The sequence below is a fragment of the Pelophylax lessonae genome (assembly GCF_965119305.1).
Source record: "Pelophylax lessonae genome assembly, chromosome: 5".
In the NCBI taxonomy this organism is placed as follows: Eukaryota; Metazoa; Chordata; class Amphibia; order Anura; family Ranidae; genus Pelophylax; species Pelophylax lessonae.
The window spans coordinates 86,134,171-86,154,466 of NC_138772.1; the positions used below are offsets into that span (position 1 = coordinate 86,134,171).

The window sequence follows — 20,296 nt, forward strand, 5'->3', positions numbered from 1 at the left end:
TGAGAGGGAGAGGAGCCCAGCAGTTGCCACTATCTAGACCTGGAGGGTCACAAAAAGCTTTGATGGTCTCTTTGCCGTAAGGTAGTAGAGACCAGCCGTATCTGGTGAGTGTACACCTTTTCCTCAACATTTGCATGACCGGACATCTTGTCCCATTGGAGGAATCAGCACCAAGCACCAGCACTTTCCTTTTTTCTTCTGGCTTTTTTTGAGTAATCACAAATGGGCCACCCATGAACTGTTTTTGTATCACTTTGCACCTTGATATTACACTGAATTTTTGGACTTGATTATTGGCACATTCACTATTTGTATATTTATATATGTATATTTCATAGGGGTTTAGCCTATTTTAATGATTTTAGATACATATATTTTATATTTTATATATTTTATTCCCATAGTTCCTGCACACACCAGCAAGCGCTATATCCTTTCTCAATTAGTTGGGAAATACATACACATTCATCCATTGTGTGTACTATTGTGATCTCTGTGATTGGTTACAGTAATCACATGGTACAGGGGCCAATCACAGTGAACCTGATCAACTCCAGCAGAGCAGTTCAATTAAAAGGAAGAATAAAAATATATATGAACATATGTAGTGCTACGCTTGTGCAAAATAATCAAATAAATATGTCCCACAACACCAATGTGCAACAGTGAAAGTACATCAGTCTCTTGTGGTTTATTCACACTTCACTCTGTTCTTCTCGTGTCCAAATACAAATTTACCCTTGATCACACCCAGAAGCGCAGCATGTTCTACCACCTCCCAAATGACTAACACCCACTGCAATGCCATACCTAACAGATTGGCTTATAGCGCATAGAGTAGTGAATACCCTGCCATGCATTTTGCTAACTCTTAGATAAAGTAACTGGCTGCACGGCACAATCAATAGCTACAATAAAAAGAAAGTGAAACACTCCCAATGGTGTAGCACTATAAAATAAACCACGCGCACACACACACAAAAAAAAAAAAACTCACAATCATCAATTTTGATAGTCTATTCTTTATGTACTATGAGCGGATCGGTTAATAGATAGGCATGACAATGCAGTGTCAGTCATTTGGGAGGTGTAGGAATACGCTGGACTTCTGGGTGTGATTAAAGAAAAGTTTGCTTTTGAATATAGGAAGCACAGAGTGAAGTGTGAAAAAAAACACAAACGTCAGTTTGCACACTGGTGTGTGACATCATTTGATTACTTTGCACAAACACAGCTCTGCATATGCTCACATACATATTTTGATGTTCACTTTCAATCATGTGCCCCTATTCAAGATGGGCAAAGCCAGAAATTCTAGGGAGTGTTTATCAAAGTGATTTATCAGAAAAATAAAGCATGGAGACATGGATGGAAGGGAGAGTTCGCTTTGTACATTAAAAGTGAATTAGTGTTTTTGGTATGTGGTACTTAGATGTAGTGTAGTTCCACTTTAAAGCAAAAATGTAATTTTTGTCTTACCGTAAAATCCATTTCTCTGATGTTCATTGATGGACACAGCTCTTCATCTTCTTGACCGTAGGGTTTTACTGCCCCCTACAGGAGTAGGACACTAGGCAGAGAAAAAGCTTGAACACGTCTATAGGGCTGTCCCTGGGGGTACACTCCCACTTCCTGCTATAGGTATTCAGTTTGGTAACAAGCAGTGTCAGAAGGAAAAACCCAACTCCATAGAGGCGCGGGTGCTGTGTCCGTCAATGAACATCAGTAAGTAACAAAAACAGTAAGACAAAAATCCCATTTTCTCTTTCGTTCATGGACGGACACAAGTCTTCATCTTCTTGACCGTAGGGGCGTCCTAAAGTAGTGTTAAACATGACGGGTAGGAACAGCAGAAAAATCAAACTTCTCCAAGGCTAAACATAGCCAACCAGGTAACTTGGAGCTCAACTGTCAACAACTGGAGCTGACCTGAAAAAAACACCCTCAAAGAGCACAAGTCCTCTAAACAGCAGTCTGCAAAACTTTGCGGCCAAAAGAAGCATCCGCAGATGCCAACACATCCACTTTATAAAACTTTGTGAATGTGTGTACAGACGACCAGGCATCAGATGCCTCAAGACAGAAGGCCCAGGAGGCACTAAGCGCCCGAATAGAGTGCGCCTTGACTGGGAAAGGAGGAACCTGACCCTTACTAGAATAAGCCTGAACCACAGTCTGTCTGATCCATCTAAAAATGGTCGCAGCAGAAGCAGCCCGCCCCTTGCGAGGTCCACCTGTGAGGACAAATAGTGAGTTTGTTATCCTAAAATACTCAGTTCGTTGCCAGATTTACCCTTATTGCCCGAACCACATCCAGGAAGTGCAAGGCAATTTCCTTGGGATACAACGTGTATATATTCAGCTCTGAACCTACAACAACCAATAAATGAACAGAGATTGCCAGCTGAACACTAAAGAACAATCGCATAAAGCCTCTAAATTAAAATCATATATAAAAGTGCAGTGCAATCATAATACACATGATTAGCATATAAGTGAATATATCAGAGTAACATTATATATGCAGGTAAGTGCAAATCCACCAATATAAGAAAGCAGAGTTCCAGTCTGTAAAGTTCAGAGACAGATGTATGGAGGATTCCTCAGTGAGTATATGAAACAAGGATCAGAGTGTTGATATCAAATACGTATAATGACTCCTTAAGGGCACCTACATTCCCATCACCAAGGCTTTATTTGCCTCTTACCTTCAGACTAAGGCTGGCCATACACTATACAATTTTCTTGTTCAACTTTCCTTTAGATTTACCAAAACCATGTAATATAGGGTCAAACCTAAACACTTTCAATTTGTATGCAGTCAGGCAGGCCCTTGCACTACATAGTTTAAGGTAAATCTAAAGGAAATGGAATAAGAAAATTGTATAGTGTATGGCCAGCCTTAGACCCCACAGGGTCAAACAGAATAAAATCAGAAAGCTTCAATCCTCATACACTGAAAGATGGCTACTTCTAGGACTCTTCCACAGAATGCACATGTAGAGGAAAGGAAGCAGACATCTCCAGACTCAGACCCCACAGGGTCAAACAGCATAGAATCAAAAAGCTCCTGTCCTCATACACTGAAAGGTGGCTACTTCTGGACCTCTTCCACAGAACGCACATGTAGGGGAAAGGAAGCAGACATCTAGTGCTCTCCGTAAAGTGAAGGATCTTAATTGTAACAAGTAGACGCACTTATATAAAAACGCTGTAAAACAGGCTGAAACAGGCATGTAGCGAACAGGGTGCATGGCTGCATTTCCTGGTGTATCAAGATAGCCGTGGGTCACGTTGTTTCCCCCCCGTACGCGTTACGTCCTGTGTGGGCGGGACTTTGTCAGCAGGGATAGGGAAACAAACAACGGACCCGACTTATATAGCTGTAACTCTGCCTAAACACTGATTGCGGCGTCAACCGTTACCATAGGAACGCACTTCCTCCTCCCATACGGAAGGGGCGCTTGTCAGCCAGCGGAATAAGACTCAGACTATGGCCATAAATACAAGTATTACGACATATACCTTAATTAACTCTGTGAGATGAACCCACAGCAAATAATAGAACAGGGGAAAAGACCTCATGTTCATTGGTCATAATTGTATTACTCTGCAAGCAAAATATTGCAGCGAGAAAAGCCAAGCCGTCAAAGCCAGAGACTGAAAAGCAGGATGGAAGATTGGCCCTTGGGACAGCAGATCTTGCCTGGGAGGGAGTCTCCAAGGAGTATCGGTGACCAGCCATACCAGAGCAGCGTACCAAGACCGGAAAGGCCAGTCTGGAGCCACTAGGATGACCGGAATCCCTTCTGCCTAAATCCTGCGTAGTAGTCTCGGCAGAAGCTGGAGAGGAGGAAAGGCGTAAATCAGACGATACGGACACCAAGGAGCCACTGAAGCGTCTGTAATGACGGCTAGAGGATCCCGAGACAGTGCCACAAACCTCTGAACGTTCCTGTTGAGGCCAACAGATCCATCTCTGGATTACCCCACTGGAGACATAACTGATGAAACACCTCCAGATGAAGAGACCAGAAACACCTCCAGATGAAGAGACCATTCTCCCTGGTCTAACGCCTGTCGACAGAAAATCCACCTGCCAATTTTCCACCCCTGGAATGTGCACAGCAGAGAAGGCTGAACAAATCTTTTTGCCCACCTTAGAATGCCAGCTACTTCCCGAGCCGCCAGGACACTTCTTGTGCCCCCTTGGTAATTTACATAGGCCAAGGTCGTGGCATTGTCCGATTGAATCCGTACCGGACACCCCTAAAGGCGATTTGTCCATTGATCCATCCAAAGTCTAAACGCTTGGCGCTCCAGTACATTGATCGGTAGTCTGGACTCTGAGACCAGACTCCCTGAGCACAATCTGTGCTGAGGACGACCCCCCACCCGGACATCTGCATGCAAGTCTGAAGAGACGGCAGTCTGATGGTCAGCAAAAGCCGAATTGTCTCCTGCAACTTTTAAAGTTTCTCCCGAGGAAGAAAGACTCTGGCTGAGGACAAATCCAAAGTCAGACCCAGATAGACTAGGCTTGTGGACGGAACCAGAGTAGACTTTTGAAGCTTCAGAATCCAACCAAACTACCTTTGCCGAGGTAATCTCCAAGTTGTCAACTAAGGCGGATGAAGACACTGCTCATAAAAGCAGATCGTCCAGGTACCCCAGTACCGCGATCCCCCATTGACATTGTAATGTTAGAACCAGGGCCAACACTTTTGTGAAGACCCGAGGAGTGGAAGCGAGACCAAAGGGTAACGCCATAAATTGATAATTGCTCCTCGCCCACGGCAAAGCGGAGGAAACACCGATGGGCAACACATATTGAGATGTGAAGGTAGCCATCCTGTGGATGGAGGCGAGGAAATCCCCCTGATGTAGGGCCGCCACCACTGTGTACACGGACTCCATGCGGAACTTCTGCACCCACACAAAGTGGTTTAGCACCCTAAGGTCCAGTATTGGGCACACCTTGCCCTCCTACCTGGGAACTGTAAACAGGTTTGACCTCTTGAAGTAACAAATCTTGCACCGCCCCATAGCGGGGACAAGTGCAGGTTGGAAGGGAAGAACCTTTCTGGAGGATATGATCGAAACTCGATCTTGTAGCCGAGGCAAATTACTTTGTGGACCCACTTGTTCTGGATCAGGGATTTCACGGATCCAGAAAGCAGAGACAATGTCCCTTCACCCCGGATGTGGTTAATAGGGATGTAACGATATCGAAGATATCGCGATATCGTATCGTTGTGGTCGTCTCGATATCGTCGTGGTCGTGTCTCGATATCGTCGTGGTTGGGTTACAATATTAAAAGGACAGGTGTCCGTCAAAAAGCAAGAGGAATAAACACAGTCCCGCGGAACAAATCATTGTTAACTACATAGACCAGAGTTTAAGGATTTTTTTTCCTGTTTTTTTTTTCTTGCAATGTAGATATTTTGATCTTTCTGATGAAAAACGTGAACATAAGCTAAATGATAGGTCAGTGTTTTTTTTAAAGGCTTTTTGACTGACTATTTTATTTAAGTTTAAGTTATGTTCCTAAATACCAGTTTTAAAAGGCTGCCTTTATTTGCCTTGCACATTTAAACCTGACTTAACTTGATCTTTGTTTGCACTTAAAGGGAATTGCCTATTGTTTGTTTACAATTGTTCTAGCTGCTTCTTAACTTGAACATTGCACAGAAGAATCAGTTATGCAACCAAATATTACTATACAGAATATTGATGTTCCTGACTACAACTTGCACTTTAAAAGCACTATGTGATCAGTGTTTTATGTTGTCATGGATCCATAAATACAACAATTAATTGCCTGTTGACTGGCAAAAGCAGAATAAATGTCGGTATTTTTTCACTATTATCATCACAAACACTATCATGAGCTATTTAACAATACCATGAGCTTTTCCACAATATCGCAATAAATATCGTACCGTGAGGTCAATATCGAAATTGTATCGTACCGTGAGATTTTGATATTGTTACATCCCTAGTGGTTAAGGGTGCCCCTTCATGCGGAGGAATTTTTGTCTGCAGGTCTGGCAGCACCTGCTCATGGTTTGTCCAACCAAGACTTTTTGGAACCCCCAGCAGAGGCCCGAAAGGGCTTGGATCCCCAGTGACACGGAAGTGCAGTCAGGGTACCCTCACTAAAACAGGGCAGGTGTCCCATACAATAATGGCGGCAAGGCTGTCATTAAAAAATGAAGTGCCCCCACAGCACTACCCCTTCCAAGGTAGGTGCCAAGCTGACCACATGGCCTAGCAGGCCACGGCCTAAATTTTTGAAGGAGCCCAGCCACCAGGACATGAGCCCCAGTGGAACCAACCACCCAGGGGCAGCGGAAGGGAAGGCATATGTCCAAATGGAGACAGTGGCATTAGCCACCCTCACAGGAGCCACCTCACAGTTTCCAGCGAGTAGGCCGCAAAGCTGCAGCCTAAATTTTTGGCCGGATTCGGCCTGCGTGAGGCGCGTACCCTCGGATGTTAAAACACCCACTCCCCCAGCCCAAAAACCACCGCAGGGAGCCCAGAGGATTTCCCTGCCCAAGTCAACAACCCCCAGGGTGGCAGGGAACCATGCTCAACCCCCCGTTGTGCCCCAGGAAAATTCCATGCAAAAAGAAAAAATTGCCAGGACCAGAGATCCCAGCAAGGAACTAGGTCCTTACTCCTGACAAGGCAGAAAAAAACTGAATACCTATAGCAGGAAGTGGGAGTATACTTCCAGGGACAGCCCCATAGGCGTGTTCAAGCTTTTTCTCTGCCTAGTGTCCTACTCCTGTCCTATAGTGTCCTATAGGGGGCAGTATAACCCTACGGTCAAGAAGATGCAGAGCTGTGTCCGTCAATGAACGAAAGAGAAAGAATAAATAATGATGTATAAACCCCTTAATGGCTGAATGCCAAACAAATTGTAATGCCTGAACGTGGTTCTGCAACTTTGGCATGCATTAGTAAAACTGTACATACCACTGCAACTACTTAGGTAAATATTCCTTGTGTGATGCCAGTGTCAACAAAGTAATGATGGCATAGCCATATTAATTTGTGTTTTTAAATAAACAAAGAGTTTAAATTTAAGAATAGGTGACAATTTCTTATTTTGAGATTTACAAAAATATGCAGACAGAATAAGTGCAAAAAATGATGTACGTGTTTTTGCACAAATTGAACAAAAGACTAAATACAACTAATGTTGAAAATTACTGGTGTACGAGAGGAACTAAAAACAGAATGATATATTTTTAGTAATGTCTAAATAAAGAACAAAGAGCAAGAACAGATTTGTCCTAAGTTAGAAATGTTTTTTAAAACTTACCATGTGTGACTGCAAAGCGGAGTTTTTGTATCACAGCAAGGTTCCCGCTGACTCTGTATAATCCATCTATATCCAGTCCTAAAGAGAATTAAGACATCAAGAATAATAATATTCCAGCTGCACATATTTTACAAGAAAACCATAATAGCTGTAAGAGGCAATGCTTCCTTGGACAGTTCTAATGCAGAGAAAATCTCCCACAATGTATCTGGAGCTGCTTCTTCTGTGTGAGCTGGGCAGCATGTGTATGGAAATAGTAGAGAGATCAGCAGAGTTTGAGCGTTGCATCCTTTAGGACTGCTATATTAACTGCCGTCTTCAAGGAAAGTAAAGTGTTAAGCTGGGTATACACTAGTATATCTATATTTATATTTTTCAATGTAAGAATGTTCATTCGTTTTTCTAATCATTAGCAGGGTCAAACCAACCGCAGTGATGAGAAATTTCGAAGGCGCAGGATGGAAGATTTTTCTTGAATGTGCCAGTTTCTAGCAATGTAAGTGGTTTTCATTTGGTAAAGTCCATTCATTCAAAAAAGACAGAGAAATTTCATATGAATTTTTGTTAAAAATTCTATTAGTGTATACCCAGCTCTTCACTGAGGTGCTCTAATGGAAGGTCCAAAGTGGCCTCCATTTTTTGAGGAGACTGAAATATTTTAACATCTGCCAAACAATGCCGGAGAAGCAGGCTTAGGGTGGCCGACAACAGACTCAACAGACCGATTTGCAAGGCCAGTGATGATGTTGGATTGAAATCTTTAACAGTATTGGAAAGGAGACGGTTGTTCAAGGTACTTTCAATCTTGGACATCTCCTCCCATCCACTCCACAATACTCTGTCAGTCTGCAGAATACCATCAGTGACAGACTGTTACAACCACGATGCACCAGATGTGACACAGGAAATAATTTTTGCCCGTGGCCATCAAATTAGATAATTCTTCTATGAAGACATCCAGAAACTATTCACAGCGTTTCACTTTTTCCACATTTTGTTATGTTACAGTCTTATTCCAAAATTGATTAAATTCATTATTTTCCACAAAATTCTACAAACAATATCCCATAATGACAACAACGAGAAAGAAGTTTGTTTGAAATGTTTGCAAATTTATTAAAAATAAAAAACGAAAAAAATAACTTGTTCATAAGTATTCACAGCTTTTGCCATGACACTCAAAATTGAACTCAGGCGCATCCTGTTTCCACTGATCATCCTTGAGATGTTTCTACAACTTGATTGGAGACCACCTGTGGTAAAATTCAGTTGGCACACACCTGTCTATATAAGGTCCCAGTTAACAGTGCATGTCAGAGCAAAAACCAAGTCCAAGGAATTGTCTTTAGACCTCACAGACAGGATTGTATAGAGGCACAGATCTGGGGAAGGGTACCAAAACATTTCTGCAGCATCGAAGGTCCCAATGAGCACAGTGGCCTCAATCATCCATAAATGGAAGTAGTTTGGAACCACCAGAATTCTTTCTAGAGCGGGGCGCCTGGCAAAACAGTGATCGGGGGAGAAGGGCCTTTGTCAGAGTGACCATCAGGTTCTGGGTCACCTCCCTGACTGAGCTCCAGCATTTCTCTGCGGAGAGAGGAGAGCCTTCCTGAAGAACAACCATCTCTGCATCACTCCACCAATAAGGCCTATATAGTAGAGTGTCCAGACGGAAGCCACTACTCAGTAAAAGGCACATGACAGCCTGTCTGGAGTTTGCCAAAAGGCACCTGAAGGACTCTGACCATGAGAAGCAAAATTCTCTGGTCTGATGAAAAAGATTGAACTCTTCGGCCTGAATACCATCCCTACAGTGAAGCATGGTGGTGGCAGAATCATGTTTTCAGCAGCAGAAACTAGAAGACTAGTCAGGATTGAGGAAAAACCATGAACGCAGCAATGTACAGAGACATCCTTGATGAAAACCTGCTCCAGACCTCAGACTGGGGAGAAGGTTCATCATCCAACAGGATAACAACCCTTAGCACACAGCCAAGATAAAAAAAGGAGTGGCTATGGGACAACTATGTGAATGTCCTTGAGTTGCTCAGCCAGAGCCCAAATTTGAACCCGATTGAACATTTCTGGAGATATCTGAAAAAGGCTGTGCACCGACGCTCCACATCCAACCTAATGGAGCTTGAGAGGTCCTGCAAACAAGAATGGGAGAAACTGGGGAGAAGGTTCATCATCCAACAGGATAACAACCCTTAGCACACAGCCAAGATAAAAAAGGAGTGGCTATGGGACAACTATGTGAATGTCCTTGAGTTGCTCAGCCAGAGCCCAAACTTGAACCCGATTGAACATTTCTGGAGATATCTGAAAAAGGCTGTGCACCGACGCTCCACATCCAACCTAATGGAGCTTGAGAGGTCCTGCAAACAAGAATGGGAGAAACTGCCCAAAAATAGGTGTGCCAAGCTTGTAGCATTAAACTCAAAAAGACTTGAGGCTGGAATTGGTGCCAAAGGTGCCTCAAAAAAGTATTGCGAAAAGGCTGTGAATACTTTATGTACATGTGATATATTTTTTTTTTTTAAATAAATTTGAAAAGATTTTAAACTTCTTTCAGGTTGTCATTATGGGGTATTGTTTGTAGACGTTTGAGCAAAATAATGAATTTAATCTAATCCATTTTGGAATAAGTCTGTAATATAACAAAATGTGGAAAAAGTGAAGCGCTGTGAATACTGTGAAAAAATAATGTGAGGGCTGGAGGTGAAGATTTAAATCTGGTTTATAATCAGGATTTTTAGGTCCTTTTTATAGTATGTTGGTATTATGGTAATTAAAATCTGAGGTATTGTAGAGAAAGTGGTGTATTAATTGCATTTTGGTAGTTAGATTTTCTGTTATTTACTTATTTGTATTTTTATCTGTGTTATTTAGTCTATTTTGTAGTTTAATTGTATGGATGGTTTATTAGAGTGTACCGTAGTTTAAATTTGTTTGATTTGGTGCTAATGGCTGTTAGTGAATTTTGTGGTGTCTTTTTCTGTTCATTGTTGTGATCTTGTGTTGTCTTTGATTAGTCTGGCATGTGTTGCAATAATTTCCATTTAAGGATAGTCCAGTCAAAAACTAACTTACGCTAAACCTGCTCTTTGCCACATTCGAAGACTGATCTATCTAACCCTGTAAAGCAAAAATCACTGTACTACACCCAATCTGGTCCGGTCCCACGCTGAGCTGTCAGCAGCGGCTTCAGCATGGAGGCAGGGGCAGGAAAGGCACCCGACAAAAGAAGCCCCGTTAAATATGACTCCGAGTCCCGGTTCACACTTATGCGATGCGGGAACCCTGCAAATATACTGCGGGTTCCCGCATCGCATTCCCAGCACAGTTCACACTGCCATATGCGAATCGCTGGGGGTGTCAATTCAAATTTAACGACACCCCCAGATCAATTTGCATATCGCAGTGCGATCTGACATTCGGACATGAATTGGATCACATTGGTGTGAACAGCCATGCAATTAGATTCTGGTGCGGATCCAAAAAAGAGTCCTGTACGTGTTCAGTCTGAATCAGATGCGAATTCAGCCATACTATCTGTATGGCTGAATTTGCATCGCACAGACATCGCATGTGATTTTCAGAACAGTGCGCTCCGAATCACATGCGATGTCTGCCATTGCAGATGTGTGAACCAAGCCGAATAATGTGAATGTGGAGATGTGTGATGCCGCTCTGAAACAGTTTACATACAAAGCAAGCAGGAAAAAGAAAGGAAGGTAGAGTCATAGAAATAACGAATAGAGACACAAAAGAAAATCCATACATTGTAGTCATGCAGTGTGGGGAGGAAGTGACTGCAGATGGGAGAGAAATAATGGAGCAAACAGGAAGGAGTAAGTATGGGTGTAATAGGTAAAGGAGAAAGTAGTGATGGGTGTAGTAGGAGGTGCTAACCATATAAATACCAGAATCCCCCAGCTTCTAAAGACACTTCCTGGGTGGAGCGATATACATTAGGCAGGTGGATACTTCTGGGTATGTCACGTCCGCTCTTTGTAACACAAAACACAACTTTTGAATTCCAGAATGGCATCAATACATGCTCACATGCAAGAGGAGAGTTTTGTAAGTGCGCAATTGGCTTTTATATGTTGTTTTTTTTTAACAATAAAAAAGGAATTACACTATGGATTTCTCCTGATTCTGTCTCTACACTCATATGAGGTTCATTGACCTACCTGCTGGAGTCACAAAAAAAAGAAAAAAAAATGTTTTTGCCACTGGAGGATTATTTTTGAAACACAGGCGTTTAACCCATCACTAGTCAGTGAGTAAGGGCACATAAGGAGGGGAGCACAACAGCACTTGGAACATACTGGCACTGGAAGAATAAGATAACCAGCCCTTTAAAGGACTTCTTGTTCATGCACATTTTTTTGCACTGATTGCACTTTTAATTTTCTAAAAGTATTATGTATTGTGATTTAAATATTATGTTTCTGCACAAATAATGAATAGAGATACATATTAAGCACTTTATGGTCAGACAGCGCTGGGTACACACATAAAAATGCCTAAGAGGAATATACACCTTACATCCCAGCAGCAGTCTTGTAAACGCATTCCACACACTACATAGCACGGGGATCACAATATTTTAAAAGAAGCCCCATAGTAAGTCTATGGGTGATGTCACTTCCCATTCATTTTACAGTCGTCGTTGGTTCTCTCCTGCACAGAGCTTCCGTCGCTGGGGACAGGACCGGATCGGATGTAAAAAGGGTAATTACAGTGATTTTTGCTTTACGGGGTTAGATAGATTAGGGTTAGAATGTGGCAAAGAGCAGGTTTAGCGTTTGTTTGTTTTTGACTGGACTTACCCTTTAATAAAGTATTTTGAATCTGAATTTAGCAGGCTACATCTAGTCACTTTTTTGGCACTTCTTTTGGGGATATTTTTTTATTTGTTCCATAAGACAGGAAATGTTAAACATAGCACGTTTAACCCTTTCACTACCAGGTCTGTATGTCGTCTGTCGGGGGCACCTACATACGAGAACATTGAATGCGATACACGTGACAAACTGCCATGTATGCCAGAGTGGGGGAATCATTTTCTCACCAGAGCTCATGTAATACCTAAATGATGACCTGTAGAGGCGTTTAAGGAATTGCCTATGGAAAATAAAGACAACTGAAGCCTGTCTCCACTTCACGGGTGCATGAAATTTTAAAGGGTAAGTTCTTCTTTACGGAAAATCTGTAAGGTGAACTTACACTGAACCCCCTCTCCATCCCCCCTGGTCCCGCTAAATCAGAGTCCTGCGATCCCCCACTTTGTGACATTGAGTCGCCGCTTCACCTGTCCAGTGATTTGAAATCCCTGTACCTTAATCTCCTATACGTACCTCTCAGCGTGTATGGCTAGGAGGCATTCTAATTGATCGGCACCGTCACACAAACTATATTGTGTAATATAACAAATGGGCATCTGCTTTCAGAAAATATATAATGTTTAGGGGGTTTTATGCAATTTCCAGGGCTAAATTGTGAAAAAAAAAAAAAACACACGTATGGCAGCGAAAGGGGTGAATGCAATTTATATCTACTTATGGGACTAGGAGGCTGTGTTTGTGTGAGGACCCATACCATGCTCTTCAATATGGTCAATGCACATCTGAACAAAGTTTGGCACAGTAGTGTTTTCTCTCTGACAAAGACCAGCCAGGCTGGAACCAAACACCTGGTCTGTGAAAAAAAAAAAAAAAAAAAAAAATATTAGAAAAAGTAATCAAAAGGACAATATAAATAATGATCAATAAATTAAAATATACTATCAATATAAAGCGTAACAGCATTCCAGCTGACTTGTATAGACAACATAATGATAGCCAACATTTTTTGATGAACCCTGATAAATGGAGGAGGTTCTTCCTTTTACCTTTGATGTAGCCCTTCTCACGGACAGCTTGCAACGTTGGTCGCCGGATAAGAAACTTCTTTAACTTAGTTTTGGTCTTTTTCTGTTCAGTGTTATCAACACTGGCCGTTTGCTTAATGGCTAAAATGTAGAAATGACAGAGCTGTAAGCAGACAAGCAGATTGTGATTTTCAGGTCCCATTGTGTTGGTGCTTCCTGAACCACAGGAGGAATCCCAAACTGACTACACCGAACATGTCCCCTCACTGGAAGTCACTGGATTCCAGCAAAATGCATTATTCATAAAAATCATTCAAATGCTTTTTTACAATCATCAATTGCAAGTTTTTCCCAGTATTTTTCTTTTTACTCTATTTAGTAGAGCAGTAAGTACAAAGAGCGATTATGATATACAAGGTGCCAGGAAAACACTACATCTCCTATCAGAGAGGCCATAAAAACGAATGGCGACTTGGTAAAGAGGAATAAAACTTCCCTGGTTTGCTTGTAGCTATAGGTACTGTAAATATCTCCTAAACTTGCACTGTTTAGGAGATATTTACTATATACACCGCCGATGACACCATCGGCACATGTGCTCTTAAGGAACAGACACACGTGCTGTTTCTTCAGAGCCCTGTGCTGTGACCGGCGGTTCCCGCGTGCATTCGCGGGAGTGATGTCATTGCGGCTTCGGCCACTCACCGCGCTGGAGCACACGAACCCGCAAGAAACAGCAATGTGCGGGCACCGATGGAAGCCTTCGTTCTAAGGTATTTCATAATGAGCTAGTACACGATGCATAGCTCATTATGCCTTTGTCTTACAGGGTTTTTTTTGTTTGTTTTTGTTTCCCCAGGGTTTACAACCTCTTTAAGAAGCTACTACTCTTTATAATGTCTCAGTACCTTATTTTCAGCTGGGTATGTGGCACTCCCAGTCTGGTCGTCTAGGTGATGTCATCATAAGGAGATTCCCTTGGACTGCTGGGATATTGGCGTCATCTATATCAGTAGTTAAAGGGAATCGCCTAATGCTGAAATCTTGTATTATTTCCCCGACCCTGACATCTGGGTTATTTTCTGATTGACAAGTTGCAATAACAATGGGACGGGAACTTCTGCTGCCACCTTTTCTATGGCAATGTGCAATCAACAAACTGCACCGCGCAGTGTCATTACTGTGCAGGTGCGAGATTGGGAAGTGCATGCTGAGTAGCTTGTTGACGAGAAAGTGTGATCGATTACAGATATCACAAAAGCTGGTATGAATGCAGTTATAACAATAGCCAATTATTGCAGTTTAAGTATCAATTATGGTGGTGCTTTTTTAAAAAAAGAAATGTTGTGGGGACTGGCTCTCCGCTTTAAGTGTAGTGTGTATTCCTCCTCAAAATCTAGATAAATAAAATCTCTATCTCTAACTATATTGCATTACCTTTCTTTACCCACATTCATTATTCTTCATTCTGCTTTATCATTTTGTCCTCACATGTTTTGTTCACATATTACGGATTACCATAGCTGAGCTACACACACAAGAGTCCCAGTGTGCGCAGAACAAGAGAACCACTGGACAGTTCTGATCTGACAGGAACCAACAATCAAGTGCCAGTACACTTAAGTACCAGCACAGGTAAGCCTTAGGAGTGAAGCAGCAGGTAGAAGGTAAATTTAAGCCATTTTGTGCTAAACACCACCCACATAAAATGTGTATTGTATATGCAGAATGGAATAAGGAAATCATATGGTAAAAGCAAGGCAAGGTAAGGTCATTGCAAATATCAGGTACATATATAAGTGAAATGTATGTGTACAAGGAAGTACATTGTTGGGGCAGACCGTATATAAAACAACCTCAGAAGAAAAAAGGGAGGGGACTATGGAGTCCCGTATATAGGAAAAAGAAGGAAGATTTACAGTTCATTAACAGATGAACCAGCAATGCACACTTTTTTTTTTTTTTTAAATAGGTGTAAAAAAAAACCCTTTAAAAAATGACATTTAAATGTTGATGACTGTTTTAGATTCAGAAGCAAACTTAACACTTGTGTTAAACACTGGGAAAACAGCTAAATATACAGATGAAATAGAACAGTTACCTGCCTAGTGACTATTATTCCTGCCTATACAGATCTGAGATTTACACAGCCCTGACACACAGTACAGCCATGCACACAATGCCACCTTCACTGTTAGGCTAGCAATATGTGGATCAAAATTCAGCCAGTTCAGCTGGGGACGACCAAATTTCCATCCATACGTGGCCACTGTGGTTGAACAGAAATTGATCTACCGATTGACTTCTGTTCAATCATCTGTCTGTATATTTACACTCAATCAGAGCCACAGGCAATAAGCTGGAGTGCTGATTTGTGTATTCTGAGAGCAGAGAAGTCCCCCCACTGTGAAAATACAATAACACAGTGGGAAGGATTCCCCCATCTATATCAAATGTGTGAATCCCAATTAGTTAAAAGAAAGAAAAGTGCAACATCCCCATGCGATTATCAAAACAGGAAATTCAAAAAAATAAATAAAATGTTAAACATACTAATTTTTTTAATGAGGGTCAACACTCCTAAAATGGTATGGATACCATTTTATTAATACCATTTTATGAATGTTGATTCTAAATAAAGAATTAGTATTTTATTAGAACATGTTGTACCTCAAAAGTCCCATTTTAATAGAGTTCTTTTTTTAATTTCCTATTTTTACATCAAATGTATGCATGGGGGAAATTGGTCAATTTTTTTTTTCTCAATCCTCTGGTACAGTTGAAAAAACCTGACCCATGTATGGACAGCTTTACTGTAAAATACTTCAGAAGGAATACTGTGGTGCCGTCTCTCCACCCCTCAGCTTGCTGACTGGATAGTGAAAGAGCAGCCAGGATTTCCTGCTTCTTCCAGTATGTTATATAAAGTCATTTATAAGATAACTGTAGACATAGACACTAGTCAGCATTATGCAGCCAAGGACAACCTTAAAATAAGAAAACTGGTGTTTTTCTGTTTACCTAGCAGCCTGATGCTGGTTTAGCATTTTTTTTTTAATCTCACTGCTTTTCTTTACCCTAAGACAATTCTAAGAAGCCTTACATCGATTCTTTTTGGAATCTCTATCGTGATCCTTTTCCTTGTCATGCTTGTCTTTCCCTTGTTTCTCCACTGGAGAATCGGGCACATTATCCTCACTGGTTTCTTCCGACTCTGTAATCTATATGTAATAAACACACATGCACATTAGAGAAGCCCTAAAATTTGTATAGTATTAAACAGTTTAAATGTAGGAAAACTGATGAGGAAAGAAAGCTACATTAGCACAAATCATTAAAAACTATAAATATCTCTTTCATGATGAAAATAGTAAGATTAACAAACTGGAGTTGTAAAGTACCAAAGCTGTAAAGTTTAGCACATCATCACATTTTTAAAGCGGAACTTTACAAACCACAACCTGATAAAAAATTACTGTTCTTTAGCAAGGAACAAACATTCCACATTAATAATTATGCTACCAAAATGAATGTGTGTTGTAAATTGCCTCCAGCAATGTTCCTGTTTCTTCTTGCCAGGGGCTGCCATTCTGCTAAAGCCCAGATCCCCTGAACAGCAGTAAATCAAAGCAGAATGAAACCCATCGATTTACTGGTTTCAAAAAAACAGTTTGCAATCCCAGCATTCCAAGAATGTAACTGTCACATTTGCTTGTGTCCCTAAATATCGAACCATAAGTCAAACCATTAAATGGCTGGTGTCATAACTGATCACATCTGCAGCACCTTGACAGTTGCAGATCAAACAGAATCAGCTTCCTCAGCTGTAAAGAATAGGAGGGGTTAATTCCGCTTTAAGGCTGTCAGCACATCAGTCTAAAAAAATTCAGAAATTCCTAAAAATTGAGAGCAAATTAAGAATGTGCAGAGCACGGTAAGAACGTGTATTACTGGATTTTAAACATAAAATCTTATTTTTGTTTTACATAGCTATAACTGCAAAAGGGGGCATCCTGAAGTGATCGAGGTAGACTTAATTTCCACTTTAAGTAGCTACTGCAAAGGAACTCTAAGGTCCCTTTCAGATGGGCGTTTCGATCAGGTCCGCCTATCAGTCAGGTGGACCTGATCGGAAATTCCATATATCTCTATGGGTCAGATCAGGGCCACTTGGAGGAAAAAAAAAAAAAAGGTAAGAGGACTTCTTTTCCATTTAGGCGGAGCGGATCAGAGGTAGCTGGGTGTAACTGGACAGCATAGTCTGTTTACTTCCCGCCACCCATAGAGCACAGCTGGCTCTGTCTGTGTCTGCTCTGCAGAAACTGAGCACACGTGATGTGTCATCCGCCGGCCCTACTCCAATTAGCAGGGGATCAGCACACAAATCCCTTGCTGATTGGAACAGAATCTGCCCCATGTGAAAGGGGCCTAAGATCTTTTTTTTAAAGTTTACTTTTTAGATGAACATTTGAATGATTTCCACATAATCCAAAAATAGTTTGTATCATTATGTGTGTTAATGTTCCCAGCAATATTGTTCTAAACATATCTAGGGTGTGATTCCTGCTTAGAAGTGCTACGCCATTGTGTTAGCTTCCTTATATGAAAAATTCCTTCGGGGTATCTAAGAAAATACTAAGATGTCTTACACTGCCCGACAAACCGGCATTATAGCTAGTAACTACAGTTCCTTTACCTGGTCTTTTCTATATAGTGCGGGGTTCAACTTTAAAGTGGTTGTAATAGCAGAAAGTTTTTTTTTATCTTAATGCATTATATACATTAATATAAAAAGCCTTCTATGTGCAGCAACCTGAGGTCCATCTAGATCCAGCGATGTTGCAGGAGTTTTTAGGCTGTCCGGGACTCCTCTCCTCATTGGTTCAGACAGCAGGGCAGCACCTTTGGCTCCCGCTGCTGGCAAAGTCAGTCAGCCAATGAGGAGAGCAAGGGGGCAGGGCTGAGCCGCAGCTCCCTGTCTGAATGGACACAGGGATCGGTGGCTCGGCTCAGGTGCCCCCATAGCAAGTTGCTTGTTATGAGGGAACTGAAAAGAGGGAGGGGCAAGGAGCACTGAAGGAGGACCCGAGAAGAGAAGGATCCAGGCTGTTCTGTGAAAAACCACTGCACGGCGCAGGTAAGTATAACAGGTTTGTTGGTTTTTTTTTTTTAGTTAAAAATGAGACTTTAGTATCACTTAAAGCTTGCCCGACTGGAACCAATTTTTCAGTAGCGTTTCAAGGGACTTTTGAATCTCCACAGATAACTATGCAGCAAAGGAGTTATCAAACAGGCCCATAAACAAAGCAATTCATCATTACCCAACATACAAAGGGGACAAAATCTGTAAAGTTAGCCAGTCAAGTATTAAGAAAAAGATTGTGGTTTGTTTGTGAGTGGGGCAAGCGCAATGGCTGGTAGTTCTCTCATTACTCTGTTGCGATATCTGTTCCTGCACAGCTACCCTTACATAGTTTGTGAGGTTGAAAAAAGACATCAGTCCATCCAGTTCAACCTATGATGTGTGTGTTTGCTGTGAACCGTACATTGTATACCCCTGTATGTTGTGGTCTTTAAGGTGCCCATCTATAAGTTTTTTTAAACTAATCGAGGCTCCCTGCTGATACCACTGCTTGTGGAAGCGAATTCCACATCCTTACTGCTCTGACAGTGAATATGTGGTAGAAAAGGACTACCAAAAAAAGGTGGATGGGGGCTCGAGGTGTTCGAGCCTTCATCCAGAAAATACATGGAGAGCCATGGATGAGCATAGAAAGGAAAAAAAAAAAGGAAAAAAAATGTAGGGAGGGGGAAAAGCAAAGGCTGGGTAAAAAAAAGGGGGGGACGAGAGACAGAAAATGAGGAAGGAAAGAGAGGGAGGGGAAGAGAAGGGGAACAGGAAGAAGGGAGAAGAGAAAAAAATATATGGAAAAAAAGGAAAGAGAAGAAAAAAGAAGAACAAAGACAAAAAATAGAAAAATGAGAAAAAGAGAAAGAAAAAGAAGAAAAAAAGGAAAAAAAAAAAAGAAGAACAGAACAAAGTTCCAAGAAAGAATATTAATGAGGGCTGGTGGGATTTTAATGGTACCGTAGAAAAAATCATAGAAAAGGTGATAAAATCAAGTATTTTATTTATACATCATTAAAAACCAGGTAGGGGAAAACATTTGTATATGTATAAAAACATATCAGCGGGTACAAACAGTACAGTAACAAAGGTATGGACAATAAGCGATGATAGATTTATAGCTCATCCGGTGTGCAAGACCTCGGAGAATTAACCCAACATGTTTCGCAGCCTGTATAGGGCTGCTTCTTCAGGGGTCTGTAACATGCTTTAATGGTACTGAATTATATATGACTCGATAATGATTTGGAACCCTAAAGCTCCTATCTCTCACAGAGAATGCTGATAAAATATGGAGAGGCCGATTGAGGAAGAAGCAACTAAGCGTCTACAGCTGCAGTGGGTAGTGTCTAATTGTCATGCTCGTTCTGAGGTACGCCAGAGGGAACCACCTATAGGTATCCAGATAGAGTTGACCAAGTAGCACAGAGCACCCACATGTGTTCAGATGGAAAGCATGGCCTTCTCACTCACTTCTCACACATTGGTGAGAAGGCCATGCTTTCCATCTGAACACATGTGGGTGCTCTGTGCTACTTGGTCAACTCTATCTGGATACCTATAGGTGGTTCCCTCTGGCGTACCTCAGAACGAGCATGACAATTAGACACTACCCACTGCAGCTGTAGACGCTTAGTTGCTTCTTCCTCAATCGGCCTCTCCATATTTTATCAGCATTCTCTGTGAGAGATAGGAGCTTTAGGGTTCCAAATCACTCGGTCTCATTATCGAGTCATATATAATTCAGTACCATTAAAGCATGTTACAGACCCCTGAAGAAGCAGCCCTATACAGGCTGCGAAACATGTTGGGTTAATTCTCCGAGGTCTTGCACACCGGATGAGCTATAAATCTATCATCGCTTATTGTCCATACCTTTGTTACTGTACTGTTTGTACCCGCTGATATGTTTTTATACATATACAAATGTTTTCCCCTACCTGGTTTTTA

The 20,296-nt window shown here is 41.6% G+C and overlaps 1 protein-coding gene across 5 annotated transcripts in view; it reads right to left on the reverse strand.

Moving 5' to 3' along the window:
- ARHGAP12 (Rho GTPase activating protein 12) overlaps positions 1-20,296 on the reverse strand; it is a 238,373-nt gene that overhangs the window by 10,148 nt on the left and 207,929 nt on the right. For all 5 annotated transcript variants that reach the window (XM_082258392.1, XM_082258391.1, XM_082258390.1 and 2 more), the window contains 4 exons: positions 16,322-16,439; positions 13,240-13,359; positions 12,948-13,046; positions 7,335-7,412 (listed from right to left, as the gene is read on the reverse strand). In XM_082258392.1, the coding sequence (XP_082114518.1) occupies positions 7,335-7,412; positions 12,948-13,046; positions 13,240-13,359; positions 16,322-16,439 (415 nt within the window). The remainder of the gene's footprint in view (positions 1-7,334; positions 7,413-12,947; positions 13,047-13,239; positions 13,360-16,321; positions 16,440-20,296) is intronic.